This window comes from Helicoverpa zea, chromosome 29 (assembly GCF_022581195.2).
Source record: "Helicoverpa zea isolate HzStark_Cry1AcR chromosome 29, ilHelZeax1.1, whole genome shotgun sequence".
Classification (NCBI taxonomy): Eukaryota; Metazoa; Arthropoda; class Insecta; order Lepidoptera; family Noctuidae; genus Helicoverpa; species Helicoverpa zea.
The window spans coordinates 6,100,513-6,124,694 of NC_061480.1; the positions used below are offsets into that span (position 1 = coordinate 6,100,513).

Sequence of the window (24,182 nt, forward strand, 5' to 3'; positions counted from 1 at the left end):
CAGGGCACTCCTGGACTGTGTGGTCTACCGTGTCCTCGGGGCTGTCCGCACAGTGGTGACACCCGGGCGCCTCCTCAGGTACCTCCCGAAACAACCGTGTCCGGTGAGGACCTGCGTCATGCGGTACGTGAGGGCGCCATGACTCCTCCCGAGCCACTCCTCAAAGAGGGGACTTACCGCCACAATGGAGGCGTGCCCTGCAGTGGGTTGCGACAGTCGCTCCCTCCAGGCCACCATGAGATCGCGCCGGAGCTCTGCCCTCTGCGCGACAACTTGCCGCGGCAACGGGGTTTCCCCCCGGCACTGAGCCTCCTCGCGCCAGTCGTACAGGCGCAAGAAGACCCTCGCCTCCAGATCCCACGGTGGCAGTCCAGCAAGTAGGCCAGCTGCTTCGCGGGAGATCGTGCGGTACCCCCGGATTAGCCTAATGGCTATCACCCTTTGGGGCACGTTCAGGTAGTGTACGGCCCGCTTCCGTACCGAACGTGCCCATACCGGGGCCCCGTAAAGGGCCATGGACCGCAAAACTCCCGCGTAGAGTTTACGGCAGGGGGCGTTTGGGCCTCCCAGGTTGGGCAGGAGCCGCTTGAATGCAGCACCTGCCTTCTCCAGTTTGGGGCCCAAACGTCGGAAATGCTCGACGAAGTTCCACCGGCTGTCGAGGACGAGTCCTAGGTATTTCATCGCCCTCTCGACGCCGATGGTTTCTAAATACCTTAGGCGCCAATGACTGTGTTTCGGATGGCGCGTTAAACTGTAGGTCCCGGCTGTTATTGAACATCCTTGGCAGTCGTTACGGGTAGTCAGAAGCCAGTAAGTCTGACACCAGTCTAACCAAGGGGTACCTATTGGGTTGCCCGGGTAACTGGATTGAGGAAGTCAGATAGGCAGTCGCTCCTTGTAAAGCACTGGTACTCAGCTGAATCTTGTTAGACTGGAAGCCGTTCCCAACATAGTTGGGAAAATGGCTCGGAAGAAGAAGAGCTAATAATCTAGGAACATTTATTTCATTGGCACCCGTGAGAAAATCCGTTAGAGGAATCCAGTACTATTCTTTACACTTCGCATCAAGAATCTATTATAAATGAAAGATCATAAACTTATTATAAAATGAAGCGCGTCGGAAAACATAACTTTGTACTCTTATAGTAATGGTGGGCTATAAATCATTTTGTATAATAACTTTTAACTTGTTGCTTGAGAGATGTAATTGATTTGACTTATGGTTACGAGGAGTGTTGCCAGGTGATGGGATAAAGTGGGAGTAGTACGTTTTTGGTTCTGTCAGGTTGTCTGAAAAACAGTAATCCATCATATCTAATAGAGATAAAATTAGGTAATTTTAATCTATTATTTTATTAATGGGGAAAAATGTTGTACCATAAAATAATTTAAAAATTCTGTCACTGTGAAAGCCACATTATTGTTGCAGAAACATAGGCTATATTTTCTCATGCGCATGAACCCGTAGGAACAGCTAGTCCTTAAATAGTAAAGCTAATTCGTAATTTTCTCTTTAAATCTAAAAAATAATTAGTCTACCACCATACCTGTCCTTTCATACCAAACGTTTGGTTTAACAGGTTCAATATAATATGTGTCCAATTTAGACTTTAAAACCTGGCAACCCTGTCTACGGGAACTAATGTGTTTATGTCGATAGTAATCTTTTTGTATTATTGTCTGTTTCTCTGTCTTTCAGGGCGTTTGTATTCAATTAATTATCAGTTGTAAAGTGTGGATATTAATTATCATTTTTCAATAATAGGTTGTTCTATAGTAAGTGAAAAATACATAAAATATAATCGTGCATTTATTACCTAGCCATACTTTGCTATAATAATGCGTTTTTTTATTGTTTAACCTATATTGCCTTATGCATTTCTTCAAGTTATCTAACCAAGCCTACCCTCCATAATCGTCGCAAAATTCATGACATTCAATTCTTACACAAACTCATTAATGGAAAGACAGATTGTAGCGAATTAGTTCATCACATTAAACTTGCTGTTCCCACCAGAATACCGCGATACCCAATCACCAAACCATTCCACATTCCATTTTACAGAACCAATGTTGGCACGAATTTGCAGTGAATATAACTCTTTGTGCGGGAGCTCGGACAATTTTGACATTTTCCATGATCCCTATAATTTTAAGCGCAATGTAAATGCCTCATATAAATTAAATTTTGTACAAAATTGACCAATTTGAATAGTACCTTGTCATTTGCCTCTATCGATTCTTCTTCTTTTTTTTTTATTATTATTTTTGTTATGCATAGTTTGGTTTAGTTTAATTTAAGTTATTTTTAATTTGAACGTTGTGCGCACCTGTAATTAACATATTTACGCGGGACTTATTACAATTGTAAACTTATATATGTGAAAGTATTTGTAAATAAGTTGTTGGTGTGCCTAAATAAATAAATAAATAAATAAACCAAGATATCCGAACAAATATATGACAGCCAATGAATACAAAACTTTAGCTCAATTAAATTCATGGCTTTATTGAATGCACTGCAGATTTTTGTAACCTATCTAGATCCGTTGACATTTATTTATTTATTTTTATTGGCTCACCAACAATTGTTAACACAATAATAATTACGATAACACCTGGCTAAAACAATAGTGGTGTGTCACAATTTTTAACAGGTAAACACCACATGTACAAACGTTCTTCAGCTCACTTAAATATTCTATAAAGATCTAACACACAGAATATCATAATTCAACAACAGAGGAAAATACAAAAACAGATACAGGTATAAATAACAATCATATGGCATTCTGTGTCATTTTACGGAACTTGGTAAGGGAATCTACATGCCATCCACAAGGTCGCTGCAACCATTAAGCAGTTTACATAGCCATGGGTGAGTTTGCGCCAAGAACTGTTCTGCGCAGTGGAGGGTAGAAAGGAGTGATAGGTTTGCGGGGATATCTAGCTGGAGCTCGGAATCTAATTTTATTTAGCAGTTGAGGGCAATCAATTTTATTTTGTAAAATTTTTACTAAGAATACTGAATCTAGCATATTTCTACGTGTTTCTAGAGAGTGTATCCTAAAATGTAGGAGTCGTTTTTCGTATGATGGTATCTTTTTAACGAGGCCTTTTGAGTATGCTAAGTGCCAAAGAAATCTCCTCTGGATTCTCTCCATTCTCAATTTATGTGTAGCAACATGCGAATGAGACTGTATTTTTACACTAGCTCCTTATAAATAATGTCCAATCTCTGATCATGAACATCAATTGAAACACAGATGATTGCAAACAGCCAATATCAAGCTATCAAGTTAGCTCGCCGCGCGCGCCGATCATATCGCCCGATCGCGCAGGAATGTCGCTAACAAGCACAGGCGCAGAATGGCGGCAGGCTTTGCCAATTGCTAGAGTTGGTGGTTCTGATTAGTTTTAAGTGATAATGATGGGTGTTCCGCGTTTTATGAAGGCATTATTTTCTTATTAAGTACAGCTAGCTAGAGAAGTGTATGTAGTTATGAAAAACTTAGGTTTATAGTCGAGGGCAAAATAGGAGGTTTAAAAATGTTCACTTTAAATAGGCAAAAATTTACCTGTCAAATAAAGCTATTATATTGTGAATTCCATTTAATCCCACCCAGCCTTCTTATCATCCCACTGTTGGGCACATATCTCCTCTAATCTCCCAGGATTCAATGAGAGGAGAGAAAAATCGAAGGACCTCACGCGTATTTCAAATTATGTAAATAATTCTGGATGCATATGTTTGATTTTGAGTTTATTTTAATGCGCTGCATCACAAACGTTATCTAGATAGCCCATTTGTCGAGAAAGGCTAGGTATACTTTCTATCTGGATGCGCGGAGTAGTTTTTACGGGATCCATAAAAAAATTTAGGAGAAGTTCCCAATACTTACCTACCTAACACAATTTGTCTAGACAGTTGTTTCGTGTGTTTATAACAAATAGTTGTTTTCAAACAAAAAATAATCATTGTTCCTAAGTACTAAAATATTTAAAAAACCTTCACTTTTATCAAAACAGTCTTATTAAAGCCACATTAAAAGCACTCACCATTACATATCGGACCAAAAAGTACCAGGACAGCAGACGACCAAAGCGTTAGAACTAAGAACATTAGCAGAGGCCCGCCACAATCCGTCTGCGGCCGTGGCAATAAAGATTAACTCTACCCGACGATAGATGGCGCTGTTCTCAGTAAGAGGATTTTAGCACTTTTTTGAGTTTTAGGTACTGTTTTTTCTTGTTGATTTTTTTTAGTTTTGTGTGAATGTGTAATGGTTTAGTGATATGGTTAATGATGACGATATTACGAAATGCGTCTACAAGGTTTCGCAAAATAAATCAGATGAGAAATAAATGTTTTTTTTGTTTTTGCGTGTCAGAAACCTAAGATATAGGTACACTACAGATTACCGTAATGGTTATAGACGATACGCAATATATAGGTACAGTGTGTTTTACCAATGAACTCAATTTTCCTTTAAAAGAAAAGTAAAAAGCCCTTGGTCTCTTAAAAGGTTTCTATTCCAACAGGTTTTTTTTTGTTTGTGCTATCCCCTAAGTTGATTTCAAAGTTTTCATTGATGCCATAATTTAAAGAATTAAATATTTAGGTTCCTATATACATAGATATAACTTACTAATTTATTTTATTTTAACACAAAATCCGTCAATAATTCACCAAACACAACAAAATTAAGCAATAACAATAAATAAAGATTGTCAAACGACAGTCCCCTAGCCGTCAGAAGTACAGTCGTCCACGGTTCATTTAACACATTCGATTCGCGTTCGGTCACTTCGGACGTAGGTACATATACGCGAGGACAGTGGTGATTTTGTGTTGTTGAGATTTTAGATAGTTTTGGTGGTCAACATTTTAGGAAAAAAATTAAAAATGAAACTAAAATTCATCATCCTCATCCTCCGAGCCTTTTCCCAATCATGTTGGGGTCGGCTTCCAGTCTAACCGGATTCAGTGCTTTACAAGAAGCGACTGCCTATCTGACCTCCTCAACCCAGTTACCCGGGCAACCCGATACCCCTTGGTTAGACTGGTGTCAGACTTACTGACTTCTGACTACCCGTAACGACTGCCAAGGATGTTCAATGACAGCCGGGACCTACAGTTTAACGTGCCATCCGAAACACAGTCAATGGTGTCTAAGACATACTTAGAAAGTACATACAAACTTAGAAAAGTTGCATTGGTACTTGCCTGACCTGGGATCGAACCCGCGCCCTCATACTTGAGAGGTTGGTCCTTTACCCACTAGGCCACCACGACTTTTTTTGCACTAAAATTAATGAATTAAATAAAAAATGGTGTGTTATGTGTAGGTATTTATTTTAAAAATCTTTGCAAGAAATACGTCAAAATTTTGCCCACGATGTCTATCGATTTTGGAGATATTTATTTTTAATTAGTTAAATAAATAAAAAATCACCCGCTTAACATTTAAATTAAAGCTTTTAGCTCTTCTCGCTGTGGGTGCAGCGTAATCCCATCTTGTTTTTTCTAATATTTATTTAAAATATATGGGCTTTAAATGCCTGATACAAGTAAATAAATTAAACTAAACAAGGTTACTATAGTTCGGCCATTCAGAGAATGCGTTCCTGACACGTCGCGATTGAACTGACGACGTAACTACATTCATTGATTATTGATATAATAATGTTGTTTTAATGCTCCTCAATTGTTAAAACGGTAAACAACCAGCAAAAATATTTTTATCGTAACTGCAACGCCATTGCAAAGTTACGTCGTCAGTTCAATCGCGACGTGTCAGGAACGCATTCTCTGAATGGCCGAACTATAATTGCGTAGTTATTTGTGTCCAACTTTTGTGCTCGACTGTACCTGAATATAGTCAGCATGATTCCCCAGTGACACGCATAATATCAACGCGACTGTACTTCGGTACTAATCCGTTTAAGAATAACTTCTATTGTATAATTTGTACATTTTACTATAGACAGAAGTAATAGAGACTTCACATTATATGAAGCGAAATAGATTTATATTAAACTAGCTTCTGCCCGCGACTTCGTACGCGGATAAAGTCCCTTATGCCAGCGACTACGGGGTCAGCAAAATCAAAGATCTGAACCGTCTGATATTGAATTTTAAGGGCCCGTTGACTTGAAAACAACGGAATACGCATAGCCATTAGAAACGTTCCATATATTTAATTTTTGTACTTCAACGGCAAAAGCACAGCAGACTAAACAAAACGCTGAGAACTGAACCGCAAAAGATGTGACCATAGGAATAAAAGTAGTGATTCTAATTAGTCCGCATTTAAGTTGTGTGTGGCAAAAATATTACACGTATTAATACGTTAAAAAACATTAAATGTTACTGAGATAACAAAGTCGTGATGACTTAGTGTAAGTCGTGGTGGTTTAGTGGGTAGAGAACCAATCTCTCAAGTATGAGCGTACGTCTTTGATTCCAGGTCTGGCAAGTACCTGCCAATGCAACTTTTCTAAGTTCGTATGTAGTTTCTACGTATAAACTGTAGGTTCCGGCTGTCATTGAACATTCTTGGCAGTCGTTATGGGTAGTCAGATGCCAGTAAGTCTGACCAGTTTTACCAAGGGGTATTGGGTTGAGCGGGTAACTGGGTTGTGGAGCTCAGATAGGCAGTCGCTCCTTGTAAAACACTGGTACTCAGTTGCATCGTGACTGGAAGTCGACTCTAACATAATTGGGACAAAGGCTCTTGAGATAATAACGACAATAATAATGAGATATAAGCACCGCAGGATATCTGAGGCTGATGACGGGGAGTAGCGACCCCGGTGGGCTATATATTCTGAGTTCTCCAGGGAGAGTATACTGACCCCCATCTCCGGCCGGTCGGAGTGAACCATGACGGGGGTAGGTCTCACGCCTCTGGCTTGGCTTGGCCGTCCAGAGTAGAGTCGCTAGAGCAGGGTAAGTAGCCCTGCTCGGAGGATAGGTGCCTCGTGGTAAGTGACCCACAGGGAGCGCGTAATCTGCGTTTAAAATCCGCCGAGGTATCCTCACACTTCAGCCGCTCATATCCCAAGTAGTTTTCATCAACAGTTAGCAACAGAACCGGGGATTGACTTTTTTTTAACGACGTCCACCGGGGATTGTCCTCGGGTTCATTTCTATAGTGTATAAAGGAATAATCGTCGGTTTTGTTTCACCATTTCATTAAAGTTGTCTCAAAAGGGTTTCAGAGTGTTAGGCTTCGGCCCCACGTTTGCCTCCCAAAAATTCGGAACTCTGTAGTCCCGAGGTCTGGAAGAGACATACAAAATAATGATGAGATATAACGCAACAAAGTCGGAGAGTGGGGGCTCGTGACGCCACGTCTAGGTATGTAAAATTTGTACTAAGCAGTGATTTAACACGAAATTCAAGTTATATCTTCGTTTTTATTTGTTTGTGAGAAGGAGAAAAGAAAAAATACGTGTCCATTATTTTAGGATTATCTAAAAGACGGACTAATTACTTTTTTTGATTCACCATACCTATTTCATAACATTCATTTCTATACATTTCAAGTGTAGTATTGCTCTTGAAGTTCCACATCAGGTGTTCCAGATCTTCGATGTATATACGTCAATAGAGAGTGCTTATCAGGTTGAACCACTTTTGCTAAAACGTCATATCTTTATATGCTATTGTCTAGCTGGGCTCCTGGAGTTCCACATCAGGTGTTTTAGATCTTCAATTTGTATAAGTCAATAGAAAGTGCTTATCAAATTGAACAACTTTTGCTAAAACGTCATACCTGTATATGGTACAGAGAAGCTGGGCTCTTGGGGTTCCACATCAGGTGTTCCAGATCTTAAAATTTATTATCTCAGCTGAAAATGCTCATCATATGAAACAATTTTTGTCATGGCATCATTTTTGTATCTCTTATAGTTTTGTTGGTCTGTTGGTGTTCTGCATCAGGTCTTCAAGTTTCGAAGATAAATTATAGCCTATATGTTGACCAGGCTTAATACTGATACAACACAGAAAAAATCATTGAAATCCGTTCAGTAGTTCCGAAGATTAGCGTGTACAAACAAACAGACATACAGACATACAGACATACAGACAGAATTTTTTTTTTGGATTCGTGCTCCATTACTGTTTCTAAACCCCACCCAATTATTATTTTTTAAATATATTCAATGTACAGACACAGTTTTTTTACAGATTTATTATATGTATAGATATAGATGTATGGTCATTGTTGTGGTCACGGGACCCTATTACGAACTTCGTTGTCTGTCTGTCCGCTTGGCACAAGGCTGTGTCTCATGATCTGTGATGCAGTTGTTACACATGATCCATTTCTATGCCTCTTTAACAAAAAATTTTTATATTGTAAACTAGAAAAAATAAGAGGCTCTCTGAGACGTTTAAATATCGAACGTAAACTTCCAGTCTTTGAAAATTATAAAGCGTAGGTAATGAAGAGGATCTCCCCAAGACCATAAAGTTACGAATAGTTAAGTTAGGTATTACTCAATCTTATACGACCATTCACAAAATTCACCCCTTACTAACTACATACACGAACAAAACCGCGTTACAAAACTAGCAATAAATAAATAGAATCGCGACGACAAGCTTCACCGCTATCAGTTTACACTTCAAAGCTGTTCCCCAAAGACTTGCCATTAGCTTAGAGCATTCAATCAACTGGATATGCTATGAGTATAAATCTCTTTGAAGAAAAATACTGCCAATAGTCACTAACGAGTGACGGGTAAAGCATCGCAACAAATAGTGATAGCTCACTCATGCATTTTGTCATTACGTTACATTTTATCTAGGTACTAATGTTACGCATGCACACGACAAATTGTCAAACACAACCATAAAAGTAGCTATAATATCGTTTTCACATTGGCAGATTTTCCTCTCGTAGAAAAACCAAGCCTACTTTCGTCACAGCTTTCAAGCGGCAAAAGTCTATTGCTTAGTTTTCAAAATAGGTAATTTTTATACCGGCATTGGAAAATCTGCCAATGTGAAAGCCCTGAAAACCAGTCTTATACCTACCTTAAAGCCGTGTAAACCAGTCCCATACCCTTAGCAAACAAAAGGCATAGCAATGTCGTCTCCAGATGGTTACGTGCTCTAAGTTTTCCCTAGAGACGTGCCATTAATAGTCGATAGCACACAAATTGATATTTATTGCCATTCCTGCATCACTGTAGTGAGGGTGATCCCGCAAATCCTGTTCACTCGTTTGTTTTTCGATTTGGATAACTTAATATTCGGGTAAAAGGATTTGATACGGGAGTAGATCAAAATACTTAATAAATAAAATATTTCGGAGTGTCTTGGACATAAGTAATGGTGAAGGAAAACATCGTGGGGTAACGAAATTAAACCAAGTCTAGTAAAAAAGTAAAAATAATTTAACTGTACTTAGCAGTATTTAATTGATAATTTTAACTAATATTTAAATATTTGCGGTAACAATACATAGAACCTTACACTATACAAAAATTATTAAAATAACTTGAATAGGTCTCCAAAAAGTTATTAGTTCCGTTTAATTATTTTGACTTATTATATTATATTTTTTATATTATATTATATTTTTGATTTGACGACCTCGACGGCGCAATGGTCATCATGCCGGACTGCCGAACCTGAGGTCCCGGGTTCGATTCCCGGTTCGGTCGACATTTGTGTGATGAGCATGCTTGTTGGCCGTGGTCTGGGTGTTATAATTTGTATTCATAAATAAGTATATATGTAGCTATATGTAGTTTATCAGTTGTGTTAGCACCCATAACACAAGTTAATTAATAACTTACCATGGGGCTAGCCGACCGTGTGTGAAAAGTGTCCCGACATTATTTATTTATTTATTTATTATATTTATTTATTATCTAAAAAGCATACATCAAGCCCTAAAGAACATTGTCAGACGTCCATAGTAACTTAGGCTCAATAAAAATATTTCATGTACAGTGAAAATTTTTACAGTTTTTTGTGTAGTTTAATGTCAGAAGCTTTTCTATATTTTCCACTTTTGCATTGAACTTCTCAAAACCAAATTATTCCAAATTATTAAAACGAAAAACCTGAACTCGATAAACAAAATAATTATTTTTTTAAAATATTTTTTTATTAATATTTAAATATAAATATTAAAATGATTTTTTTTTTTTGGAAAAGTTCTAGATAACAATTAAATATTTTATAAGAAGTTAGTATTTTATATTTAAATTGTTGTAGTAAAGAACTTTGTGTCCGTGAGAATTTAGTTTTGAAAGTTGATTGGGTGGGCCGAAACCTGACATTGTTCTTTATGCATTTGTACAGAGATCAGATCAAACATTTTTAGCAGAGACATTATTAATGCAAAAATAAACCTGTGTGCCTGAATTGATTTAAATTACATTACTTCGACAGAAAGACTAGAACCAGAGAAAGGACATAGCCAAATTTTTACCCTTTTGAAAGACGTGGATGAAACCACGTGGTATATTTTATTCCACCCTATGACCATCAACAACCCCTAATCTGAAATATAAACATCAGTCCGCAGACAGGGACTTCGCACAAATCTTTCAGCAAACAGTTTGAGTGGTAGGCACTAAGTTCAAACCTCTGGGTACTGTCTGCGGTGACTTATAGAGTGAGCCTTGTCTAGGTACCTACTAAGTGATGTTTTTAGTTCATTTTATTATTGTAATTAGACCGTGGAGTTACGTATTTTAACTGACTTCATACAGGTCAAACTAGGTTCTCAGTTTGACCTGTATGTTTCTATGTGCGTATGTCACGTTTGGCTAAACCGATTTTGGGATTTTACCTTTGTATTTGTCAAAGACTGAACTATAAAGTCTGAAATCAGCAACCCGCATTGAGCAAGCGTGGTGGTTAACGCTCAATCCTTCTCCGTGTGAGAGGAGGCCGCAGCCCAGCAGTGGGACGATAAAAAGGCTGTAACAGAACAGATTAGTCAGAGAGTGTTAGGAAAAGGTTTCAGGTATTATATTGAAGACAGTTTTCTTTTTGTAAAAAAGATTTTTTCCATCTAACTTTAAGTCGGTCGATAATTTAATAAAAATAGTGTCATCATCAGTATTTTTATTATCCCACGTGTGGCCTCTTCTCACATAGAAAAAGGAATGAACGTTAGTCACCTTACTAGTTCAAGGTGGACTGGTAATTTCAGACTTGTGAAGACCATCTATCCTTAAGATGTTTTCCTTTACCTTCACTCAGTTATAAGGTATATATTAGTTTACTAAATCAAATGTAAGTACCTACATTTGACTTAGTAAACTTGCTGACCAGGTATCGAGCCTACACCCTTGATGATTTTACCACTAGGCCACCACGATAAACAGTACCTATGTAGGTTACTGCAGGTCACTAGATCACAAATCATAAAACAAAAATTTGCTGTAAGTATTTTTTTAAATTATCTACTCATTATTTGATTCAATTTATGCCATCTAAATCTATAGCAATATTTTATATCATCAACATCATCCCTGCCATCCCTCGTGCTATCATCCCCTAGGGGACGGAACTAATAGCCACTCTGCATCCCCTTGCAAGTTTGTTATGATTCACTTATAGACTGTAAGTAAATATGTGATGCGTACGCAGTGCAGTTTGATGCACATTTTAAAAAAGTACCTACTACTAGATTTGACGTTTATTTTCATAAGTTCAAAATTTTAATAATTAACTAAGATTATCAGGAAGAGATTACTCTTCGATAAGACCACTCATTATAATCCCTATTTTAATTATTTCTAAGATGAGATATGTAAAAATTTATGTACCTAATAAAGTATATCCGTCTATAATATCCGTACCTAACTATGTAAATCCAAGCGTTTAGTGTTTAGATATAGAAAACGAGAATGGCTAAGAATATTTTTAAGTTACGTTTATTTTTAACAAAACGTAGGAGGCCTTCAAACGACGTAGGTAACGCTCTCTTCAGACAACTTTGCCTAGCTGCAAGTGACCACAAAATATTCAAATTGTATAAAAAAATACATACTGTTACCCATCACGAGACATAAATGGCTAAGTTCAGAGCGGCAAAGTTATTTAACGAGAACTTCAAAGAGCTTGAGAACTGTACCATCAACATAGCCAATCTATGCATGATGAGATTGCTCCTTAATCTCAGTGAATGATCCGACAAACATAAAAACATCTTAATAAAGATTTAATCAGCTAGAAAGCTATCTTCTCACTAGCAATAAAGATACCGGTTACAAACCATAGACAAGTGTAAGAAACTATTTTAATTACAACTCCATACTGTATTGAGCATAGAGTAAGGAAAGGTGAAGAGATGCCATAATGCCGGTAGGTCAGGCCTTCTTCTAGGTCAAATACGAAAATGATCAGTTACGATTGAACTAACGAGGCGTTTGGGTTCTTTGATCTGTCTACGATTTTTGGTATTATAAAAATTGGCAGGTTCCAAAGAAGGCGTGTAAGGGCGGAGACAGTAACGTTCCTCGTCCCCCTCGCACCCGCATGTTGTCGCGCTACTTTCTTAGGAGATCTTCTGTTTTGACATCTCCGCTAATCATTTAGTTCTCCATGTTATAAAGTCATTTAAGTTTCCAATAAAGAGGTTTAGTTATTACCTACTACTACTTATTTCATTTCCGTTGATTGGTTTAATATTGTTAATAATAATTAAACAAGATCCCTTCGATAAGATTTTTACTACTAATCACTGCATTTCCAATAATGTTTTTTTCTTTTTGTTTCAGACTCGGCTTAAAACTCCGCCAGTTGACAGATGGCAGACATCTTGTCCAAGTGATATACTCACAAAATGGCGACATACAAGACTGCGAATACATAACGCAGGGAAAATCAGCAAGAAACTTCCTAAAAACACTAAGAAAAGAATTAAAATTAGCTTTAGACGAAGAAATATTTAGAATAGTTAACAAACAACCAAATAATATTGAGGAAGAGAAGTTTTACCGCCATTTTGGTAATGTGACGTTTAGAATATTAAAAGATGGCGACCGATTGCCGCCTGATATTTCAAATTGGTTGGATTATGACAAGCTGAAGATGGAATGCTTAAAAAGGCATGAAGAGTTAAAATATATGATGGAGAACAAAAATAAAGTGGGAGAAATCTCGCTTACTAGGTAGTTGTTATATTTTTATCAAGCAAACTGTTTTAAATAAAATGATTCTACAGATTCATTCGGATTCATTGTAAAAAAATAAATCAATGAATACGAATGACTGATAAATTCATTTTATTAATGGCCAGTCCCATTACTCTATCTATCTATTAATTTGCTTACTATAGATATAATTTAGACGTTTCCTATCTTTGTTAAGCAAAATAATACATAGATAAAATATAGGGAACGGCCGTTATAGACTTATGTCACTGAAGAAACAGTAACTTTGCTTTTACACGGGTTTATTTAAAATGTCTTGAATTTATTTTAAATTTTCTTTTAATACCATCGAAAAAATCACATTCAAAAATTCAAGACATTTAAATATGTAATGCACAAACGCACGATGCTCATCTTTCGATTTCATACTCTACAAATTTCAAATTTCGAAAACTGCAATCCAGCCAGTCCTTGGAATGACCTCTTCACTTTTTTTTCACTAGTATTTAGATACAAGCATTTTGGCCTTCATTCGAACGTTAAGCGTAGACAAAACTACGTGTATCGGAACGGGGAGTACTGCTTTTGGTTCCAAAAAATATATTCTTACTGATATGCTGCCTTCATCATGTAACCTATCATTTTCATCATCATTTATGTTCATATTCATATGCTCAGTTGCATCCATAGTATCAAACCCCGAAAAAAACAATAGATCGGTTATTGAAATCCTCAGTAAAAAAAAACTGACCACAGGAATTACATAAGAAGTAAAACTATCTTAAAAACAGACAGTTTTATTGGCAATCAAAATATATTTGTAAAAGTCGTCTTAACGCCATTGAACATCTTAACGTAAAAGATGCCAACTAAATCCTTCTAAAATCGACAGTCATTGATCATTTTGCTCAGAATTACAACGTCTTCATTAGGTCGTCAATCAATCTTCATAAGAACCATTAATTCATATTAAAATTAACAAATAATCATCTGCACTCGATATCTTCATTTACACATATATTATAAAGAGAAAAAAAAATGTTTGTTTGTTTGTAATGGATAAACTACTACTAAGTACTTGACCGATTCGAAAAATTCTTTCACTGTTAGAAAGCCACACTCTTCTCGAGTTATAGGCTATAGTTTATCCAGGTACGGACAGAAGTTCCCACGGGACGCGGGTGAAATCGCGGGGAAACGGCTAATTAACAATAATTTCAATGCTACACTTCACTCTCAAAACACAGTATGTGACTTCAAAAATATTCATTTTACATTAAGCATTTTTATAACCACAGATTTATTTTGAAAAATGTTTCTGTTCATTCATACGAATATAGACAAAGATAAAGTATAATAGCATATGATTTAGACGCATATTTGTTAAAAATGAAAACCTGATATCATGAAATCATGCATGCTCACATTATTTTTAAAAGTAAGATTATCGCCTACACTTTGAGTAAAAAAAACTGCTCCATTTGTCTACATATAAATTATATGATAAATAACTGATAGACAAACATAACATTAAGAAGCCCTTTCATTCTTTTTAGCTCAAGTTACATTAACACATTTTAATGTCAACATTATTCTGGCCAATCGAAACTAATAATGAATCATAAGCATAGAAGAATAGAGCCTTACCGTGTAACACGATGCCAGAGATCATTTTATACATAGGCTCTCTCTATCTCTTCTTAATTCCCGCATATGCGCAGTCACATGAATTAGATATGCAGTGAAAAATAGAGATGGGCCTGTACGTATGCAACTCTCTCTCTCTAGCTGTTTGACAACTTAAAGCATTGAATAAGTAGGAACTGCCCTATTCTATTCTATCCATATACCTATCCAAGTGACTAAGCTCATCATTTACTAATCGTTACATACCACGTCATCATTCACAACAACCGCTCACATTTGACAGCACCACAAACATTTGGCAGCTTGTACTACCAACTCTAACGTCAAAAAAACACCAAAAACAGGTCACGGCGATCGTTCAGGGAGAATTTTATCGTGCCCGGGACGAAATGGTGCGGCGCTGGTCATATAGCTGCGAAATACGGTGAACTTGGGCTGGACGCAGCTGAAGACCGGTGCTGTAGGTCCCACGACCACTGCAAATTCAACATTGGCATGTTTAAAAGAAGATTCGGGTACTTCAACTATAGGCCGTACACGATATCTCATTGCCGATGCGATAGGAGGTTGGTTTTACTTTTGTTTCTTTTTTTTTGTTATTTCTTTCGAAGGGTTGTGTGTTGGGTTTGTGTTTTTGAATTTCGATTCGGTTTTGGGTTTTTTGTAAATTAATGTTTTTTTTTTTTGTTTTTTGGTTGGGAATTAGGCTAGATTAGAACCTTTGGGGTTGAAAGTCATTTCAACTGTACAGAGTTTGAAATGCACTTGCAATCCAAATAAGGCTTATTGGGTAAACACACACACGCACTAAGCACACTATAGATAGTCTATTATAGCACACACACACAGTTTTTGCGTACAAATTTAAATATTCACGGTCACTTACATATGTGTTCTTGAATCTTCAGTGTTGTTAGTCCGATGACAACGTTATTGTAGTCAGCAGTAGTAAACTATAAGTATTGAAATCAAAATATATGCGTAATTCAGTTGGCTCTGAAGTTTGTGGTCGTTTCCTCTATGTAAGAAACGATTCATTTTGCTTATTGACGTTAGTTTTTTAGACTTTAAGCTTGAAAAGCTACCTTCAATAAGCAACAATAATCGTTTCTAGTACATGGGACAGTTTTTTTATATTAGAGTTTGACATTATTTTGTGAATAATACGGGATTTGTTTTTGGTCGTGTTTTGTTTTTAATCAAAATTTTGGTGACGGAGCTTTTAAGTATTGATTTCTTAGCTTTGTAAATGCTTTATGGTGAACGCACATGAACGGCCGGTCCCATTATTGTATCTTACTGTTGGTTCTTACTAGAGATAGGGATTTGATATTACTTGTACTGCGCTAGTTTCAAAATTCTATCTCTAGTAAGCAAATCAAGGGATAGATGGAATATTGGGAACGAACGTAAGTGAACTCTAGTGTGCTAAACATCCCGAACGAACAGAACTTAAGGAAACTTTCGCACACTTCTCTGGGTCAAACGCGTCCAAGAAATCGTTTTCTATTACTTCTACACCCTTCTCTTGGTGGAAAATCATCAAATGACTCCTCCCGCTGTGGGTGCAGCGTGAGGGAGTGTCAGACTCTTACTGACTAAAACCCACCATGTTCCTTCTTAAACCCTTTATGTACCAGCGCCGCGGTAAGTCGCGCGAACAATCATACAGCAAAGGCAGGCTGTTTCTTTTACACCTGTCATACGCAACTGTCAGTTGTGTCAAATCTGATACTGTCATTGGATTTTTTTAGCAGTTTAGTATTATTCCAGGCTTTGACACGGCAAGTGGGCAGGGTTTGTTACAAACAGAAAATATACAAAAAACATAAAGTGTATTAAAATTCTATCAGCGTTAGTGCCAAACCAAATAGCCTGACACGGACGCAGCTTTAATCATCTTTTTATTGATGTTTAAAGGTCATTGATTGATTATAATTCTAGTTTGCTAGGCCTATTACAGGTGAACATCCACCATAAGTGTGATAAGTAATTAAAAATAATTCTTAATTTAAATTCATACAAGACTTCATGTCATGATCAGTGTGTGTTTAGCATTTATGAGAAATTTAACTACGGTATTTTGAGATAAGGATACATATTATAAAGTCCTGTATTTATCAAAGCTAAATTAGAGTAACTATAAAGTGAAAAGAATATCAGCTAACTCTAAGGTGATCTTCACACTGCCCCGCATCACGCTGCATCTTGCGTGTCGACGCACCTACGCGCGTTCCTGCGGGAGTGCAGATCTGCATCATCGTGCGGGTTTTTCACGCACTCACGCGCGTAGGTGCGTTTTGTAAATTCACGCACAGCGAGTTCCATTTTCAAATATACACGTCACGCCCATTCAAAATCACGCGCGGCATTGCGGGATTCAGTGTGCCATACCTTGCGTCTCGCCCCGCACCTACGCGCGGGAGTGCGTGTTTCTCCGCATGTATGTGCGTGATCCGCATGAACGCGCGTGGATGCATTTTCAGTGTGTTGGACTATGCGTGTTTTCCATACAAACGGAGATATTTCCATACAACGGAAAAAAACGCATCCACGCACTACGCTGCATCATGCGGGGCAGTGTGATAATCGCCTAATGGGGCTCACCAGGGCCAAAGCCTGCCGAGGCTGCTGGATTGATAGCGCGAGTTACCGCGGCCCTAGTACATAAAGGGCTTAAGAAGGAACATGATGGGTTATAGTCAGTAAGAGTCTGACACTCCCTCACGCTGCGTCCACAGTGGAAGGGTTCATTTGATGATTTCCCACCAAAAAAAGGTATGAAGTGACTTTAGCCTTATTGACAGTCATTTGTACCTTTTCAAAACAAAATAAAATAATACTCGTACTATCTACCGTTAAAATCAAAATCTATGATGTCCACTAAAAAAGAAATAAAATTCTATCGCATTACCTCCAATTAGTAAAGTTACTAGTATTCCTGTCACCAAAAACTATCCCACAAAAGATCAAACCGTTATTTTCTTAAAAATACTATCCATTACTGGTTTTCTAAGACTATATTTTCAAAATTTCAATACCGAAACGCAACGGATTTCTAACTCTATGCTGTTAAACTTTATTTTACAACTACATTTTGATGGCCAAGGATATTAAATAAGGTTCTATATCATAAAATTTACGTTCCATTTTCAAAAATATCTCCTCGTTCTAACATTAACATAGTAATTAAGATTAGATGAGGTTTGTTCAGATTATTACTTAATTTATTTTTATGTTCAAGGATAGGGGTTATCAAAAACTTGACGTTTGTGTCCCGCTGAGATCAAAATGACCGCTGTCTATGGTTGTGATAAAGAAACTCCTTGGTTTAAATGGAGGTCACGCTTGAGGAGTTCTTGATGCAAAAAATGTGAAACAGTTTTAAGTTGATTAAAATCTTAGATAGCGTTAAATCTGATGGTACATGTACACTAACTGCGGATTACAAAAACGAATCCACCCGTGATTTTACTATCAGAGATTGAAATTTGACACAATTTATAAGGAGCTTATGTCATCCTCCGTTACAAGTACCTAAGAGAGATGTTATTGGCATTTAAAAAGAAGCGGTAAAATTAACTAAAATAAAACTTCTATTGTTTACAAAGCCCTGTAATGATTGTAATTACAAATATCCTCCTCTCGTATCGAAATAGGGACATTAAACATTATTTACAACCGCTCATTACATGTTAAAATTAAAGTTGTAAACTGCCTCGTTATATTACATATGTATATCGTCCCCATGGAGAACAAAATGACTAGCGGAGATGTCATAACGCAATATCTCCTAAGAAAGTAGCGCGACAACATGCGGGTGTTCGGGGGACGAGGAACGTTACTAGCTCCTCACTTATAAGCCTTCTATGGAACCCGTCATTTTTATGTATAACCAAAAATCTTGAGACATTACTCATAGAACCCGAACGCCTCGTTAGCTCACTCTTTTTTCTCTCTACGTTGTTTGACCTAGAAGAAGGCCCACCTGTCTTTTTTATAGAAAATCATCAAATGACCCTCCCGCTGTGGATGCAGCGTGAGGGAGTGTCAGACTCTTACTGACTAAAACCCATCATGTTCCTTCTTAAGCGCTTTATGTAGGTACCAGAGCCGCCCTAACTCGCGCGGACAATCCCTCAGATCCATATGACATCTCCGCTCATCCTTCTTTCCGTGCCTAAGAGCGGCGTGTCCACTCATTTCGTAACCAAACATAAATATATCTCCAGCAATTAACTTCTAACACTAGCCGATGCAATAAAGCAATAAAACAAGCCGTGATCCATAGATCATGTATGCGTTTGCGATCCATCGATCTTTATAGCACCACAGATATTTCACCTCAGATATTTACGGTATTTTTTTAATATCATAAACACGCTGGTGGTCTGTGGTCTGATTTTTTTTTAAGTTGTAATAAAAAAGGAAGAGGTCATTAAGGACAAGCTTGAAAGTGAAGTTGTCTATGGTTAAAAAAGTGAGCATCGTTGTAAAATCGAATGGTACCGATTATAATCGATATTCGGATAAAAGTATGTACAAATCGATTTGGAATTACTGTTAGTTGTTTGTTCAATTACTAGAGGTGAATGGACGTTAGATTAAATAATTCGGCCACATGTCTTGTGAAATTGATAATCTTGAACTCAATTATTTTTGATTACGGTAAAACTATTTGTATGTCAGTATAAAATACTATTACTTATTTATTTCATCTCCAATTGACTTAACAAAACTATCTGCTCATTAAAATACACAAAAACAAATCCAAATCGATTTACCTACTACGAATTTCAATAACCAATCTCTACGTTGCGATTAGATTGAAATTTGACATAAGTCATACGAAGCTAATGTCAAATTTTCAATCCCTAATATCAAAACAACGAACAGATCGGTTATTGAAATTCGAATATCAACAAAAATAATAATTTAGACCGAAACGCGACACGATGGAGTTGCTCCGCGTGCCTGGAACGAAATGGTGCGGCAAAGGTTTCTCCGCGACGAGATACGCACAGCTCGGCGGTCACACGCGAACTGACCGCTGCTGTCGCGTGCATGACCTTAGGTGCCCTTTCTGGATTGGCGCGTTGGAGAAAAAGTATGGCTTCTACAATTGGAGAGTTAATACTCTGATGCATTGCAGATGTGATGAAAGGTAACTGTATGTTTGTGGGTCTGTGTTTTGTAGTTTTTTTTTTTATGTTGGTAGTTGGGGCGGATTTCAATAACATATCTCTTGATTTGCTTGTAAACCACTGGTACTCAGCTACATCCGGTTAGACTGGAAGCCGACCCCAACATAGTTTGGGAAAAAGGCTCGGAGGAAGATCTGTTGATTTGCTTGCTAAAGGAAAAAAACAACTGTTTATTATGGAATTTCTCGTACAAATTTCGAAGTAAGCAGTTGTTTGAAAAACTGACGTGTATGTTTTCCTGTGAACTTGGGTTTCAGAGGTTTTAATTTCTGATAAATAGCTGTTTTCCTACTGTTATCGTGTTAGTGTAATTGAGCCTATGTTATTGAAATCTGCGGTCGTTATTGGTTTGTTTATGTTGTTTTTGGTTTGCAGCTTTTTGGTGTTGGTATCTGTATATAGGAAATATATATTTTTTATAAGGCAAGAGTTTAAGTAAGAGGCTGTTTTATGTTGCTTAAGTTAAGAATTTCTATATATTTTTACATAATTATGAATATTTCCAATAAACATTAAGTCTGTTCTGTTATAAATCTAAAATCTATAATTTATATTTTTTATCGAAAATAATATTTCTACTAAGTCATAAAATATTCTGTGTAACATTTCTGGATGGTTTGTTATTTTTAATCTCATTTAGCTTAAACTTTTTGCATTTTGCAGCTGTATAACAATTTATATTATCTTATGCAATAACTAAGAAACAAAATCATTTTCTCTCATAATTCTTAATTAAAACTCCTAATATATAAAACCAAAATACCACGTAATTAGGTATAACAACAAAAAGTAAATCTTAAAATTTATTTACGGCCATAATGACAAACCTCCGTGGTGTAACCTTTTTTTATTAAAAAGATGTCGTCAAATGTCTATGGTACATTAATAGAGCCATTTCCTTGACCCACGGTCCTGACCATGGAAAACAAAATGACTAGCGGAGATGTCATAACGCAAAGTCTATTAAGAAAGTAGCGCGACAACATACGGGTGTTCGGGGGACGAGGAATATTACTAGCTCACCCTTAGACGCTTTCTGTGGAACCCTGGAACGTAATTTTATTTTGAAAATGCTCATTTTCAATCAAGACCAATCTTTGACAGATTGATTTTGATTTTACAAGGAACCCGAACGTCTCGTTAGTTCTCGTAAGTTCTGATCAAGGCATAAATTACTTGACGTACAAGAAGGCGCCTCATCTACCTTCCTTGCGGCATCTCCACTATATTTCTTTCCTCCGTGGTTACGGCGTAAAAAATTGATGCGTTTAATGAAATAAAATACAAAAAATGTTCCTGACTGTTGTAAGATAGGAATAGAGGAATGGACAGAGATGAAGCTTAACTAAATATTTTATTAGGAGAAAACTGTTTTTAACCTAAAGGTATTTTTCAAATACCGGTATATATATAAACGAGTTAACTAAATCGATTTGTTTTAAATTAACCTGGAACCTTTGTTAGGGTTAAATCTATCTTAATATGAAATAAGAATTGTCAAAATCAATTTAGCCGTTTTACTGTTGCGTTCTCACTAGACAAACACGCTTGCTGAATTACTTTTACACATACTTACACTTTTCAAATTGATGATGAAACAAAAATCTAATAATTACCGTACAATGAGTTTTTTTCTCAATACCATCGACAAATCATGACCACAGACAATCCCCTCCACGTTTCTCTATCCCACAAAAGAGGTCGAGATTGTATCACATCTTCTAATTGGTGCTCATAAATAAATATCTTCGCTCGATATCTCTGTCTGTCTGTCTGTTGTGTGTGTATGTGATAAAACGCCCGTTTATTACTTAATTATAATATGACGACCTTTAGAAGGACCAATAATTTATTTTACTTTACCTAAACTATCTACTTACGTACTAAATAAAATATAAGAAAAAAGGGTTTTTGAATAAGTATTACAAATAAAAATATTCTTCAGAGAGTAGCAGCAGTGACATATCTATCTAGATATCAAATTGTGTGTGATTTATTTTTGCTGAGCAATTAATAAAACAAAGTTTTATTTCATTCTGAACTTTAAGAATGGCCACATATTACTGAAAACACGTCGTTTCTTTCTTTCTTTCTAGGTAGTTACCTAGAAAGAAAGAAGCTTAAGCGTGAGTTATCCAACTGCAGAAAGCTAAGTAATTTAAAAGCTGCTGCGGTATATGTAACGTTCCCTTATTAATTGAGCCACTAATATAAGAACCTTTGAAAAACCAGATAATTTATTCAATAGAACATTGGTATACAAAAAAAAAGAGGACGAGTCAAAAAAGTTTTTAACTAGGTGTTTATGGTCTCCAATTGTCAAAAACGTTTTTTTTTCAACATTCGGTGTAAAGGCAAAGGAAGTCGTACGCAGCCTTTTATACGATAGATCGATTCAGAGATCGGTTGAATCGATAAAATTCGTGTTACTTTTGTCCGGGGAATAAAATATCTTTTTTAAGATACCGTGATTAAATAAAGTTAATGCTTAGTATAACTTGCTATAAAAAAAAAAAAACAGTATTTCTAAGTAGAAATACGTACTAAATAAGCTAGATTTTGCTCCGTAAGGCTCGAGATAGGTTAATGTGTAGCCGGATGGTTAAAAAACCCTCTCTTGTTCGATGTGTTTCTGTGAATATCCTGGATCCATTGGTAATGCCTGGTTTCTACAAACAAGAATGATTAGTCATTGTAATTTCGGATGGTAGATTCCTAACGTATAAAATAAGCTGTATATCAAAACTAACTAGACTCCGTCAGCAAACGCAGCAATTTTTTTTTTTTTTATATCACTGAAACAAGCTAGGGAAAAGCTGTAAAAGACATATTCAAGCATAAGGCAGTTTTACCCATCTCCCTGTTTTCCCGAAAACCAACATTGAAAAGTTAAATGAACAATACTAAATTAGCATGAACACAAAGACATCATCAGCCCTCTATCGATTCTTTTCCACGTTTTTGCGCGCGAACCGTTCACGTCAACTTGACACGGCGCCATTTTCTCCGTTCGAAATTCGAAAATCGCGCGCGGCTCAATGGGCGGTTAATGGCGCGGAAAGCATAGACTAAACAGGTGTCCGCTTCCTCTGGCAAGTTTATTTTGAGTCTGTGCTAAAATTGAAAATGTTATATTTACTGTAAGGGACGCCTTTGTTTAATTTTGAGTAAGAATAGTACGTGAGGAAGTTTTACATTGTAATGCGCGCTTTTATGGTTAACTGTATTTAGCGGGTAGTCTTACATTGTACTCGAACCCGCGTCTATATGTAGTAGACACAAGTATGGCTAACAAAAATAATTATTTCTCTCAAAGTAATGCAAATAATAGGTAACTAACTATTATTTTATCATAATAAATATTACGAAAAAAATCACCTTAAAAAAATATCCCAAAGAACCGAGAACCTCCTCTCTTTTGGAAAATCGGTTAAAAAACAGCACAATAAATCCAAAAACACAAAAAACATCCCCCACCATTTCCCGCCAAAACCGCTGTCAAGAAACTGTCACAGCCGCCATCTTGGCCTTTACGGGCGCGTTCCGTTATCGCCACGCTCCGTAGGATTTATAATGTGTGAATAATACTCCGTGGAGGTTAAATATCGCTGCTGACATTATATAAATTATGAGTCGTCCTCTTTTCGATAACTATATTCCTGTTTATCGGCTCGGAAAGGTTTCTTGTGGACAACAACAATGGCTGGACGACTATTTGTTATGTCACTTTGCGTATTTATTAAAGGTGGGTTCGGGTAAGCTGTAGTATTTTTGCGGTGGACTTTCTTAGGCATTTTTTTGGGGGTGGTTTAGGATAATGTTTTGTAGTTATTCTATGGCCTGTAAGTCTGTAATCTTAGTTTATTTTCTCTTTGCCATGACTGTATTTCAGTATTAATTACCACGGAATCTTCTTCTTATCGAGTGAGCTGCAGGTTTAATCACCTGACAAGCACTTGTGTCAGCAGAATGTTCTCAATCTGCTGCAAAAAACAAAGACTGCTGCGGAATAGCAAATCTGTTTTCTCTAACTTTTTCTGAGTTTAGGATTCATCTCCCCATTTATCGGAACCATTTTTGAGTGAATGCTCAAAACAATCGCATCATTTCATCAAAATAAATAAAAATAGATACTAAAAAAATCCAAATTTTCTCATTTATTGAAGATGGCGCTAAATCTTAAAACAACAGCAA

At 36.8% G+C, this 24,182-nt stretch overlaps 1 protein-coding gene across 3 annotated transcripts in view; it reads left to right on the plus strand.

Moving 5' to 3' along the window:
• The window catches only part of LOC124643995, a 77,172-nt gene that overhangs the window by 39,232 nt on the left and 13,758 nt on the right, over positions 1 to 24,182 (plus strand). Inside the window, exons 3-5 of one of the 3 annotated variants that reach the window (XM_047183148.1) lie at positions 12,763 to 13,155; positions 15,129 to 15,350; positions 19,724 to 19,948. In XM_047183148.1, the coding sequence (XP_047039104.1) occupies positions 12,763 to 13,155; positions 15,129 to 15,350; positions 19,724 to 19,948 (840 nt within the window). The remainder of the gene's footprint in view (positions 1 to 12,762; positions 13,156 to 15,128; positions 15,351 to 19,723; positions 19,949 to 24,182) is intronic. The other 2 variants (XM_047183149.1, XM_047183150.1) reach the window with 2 other exon arrangements.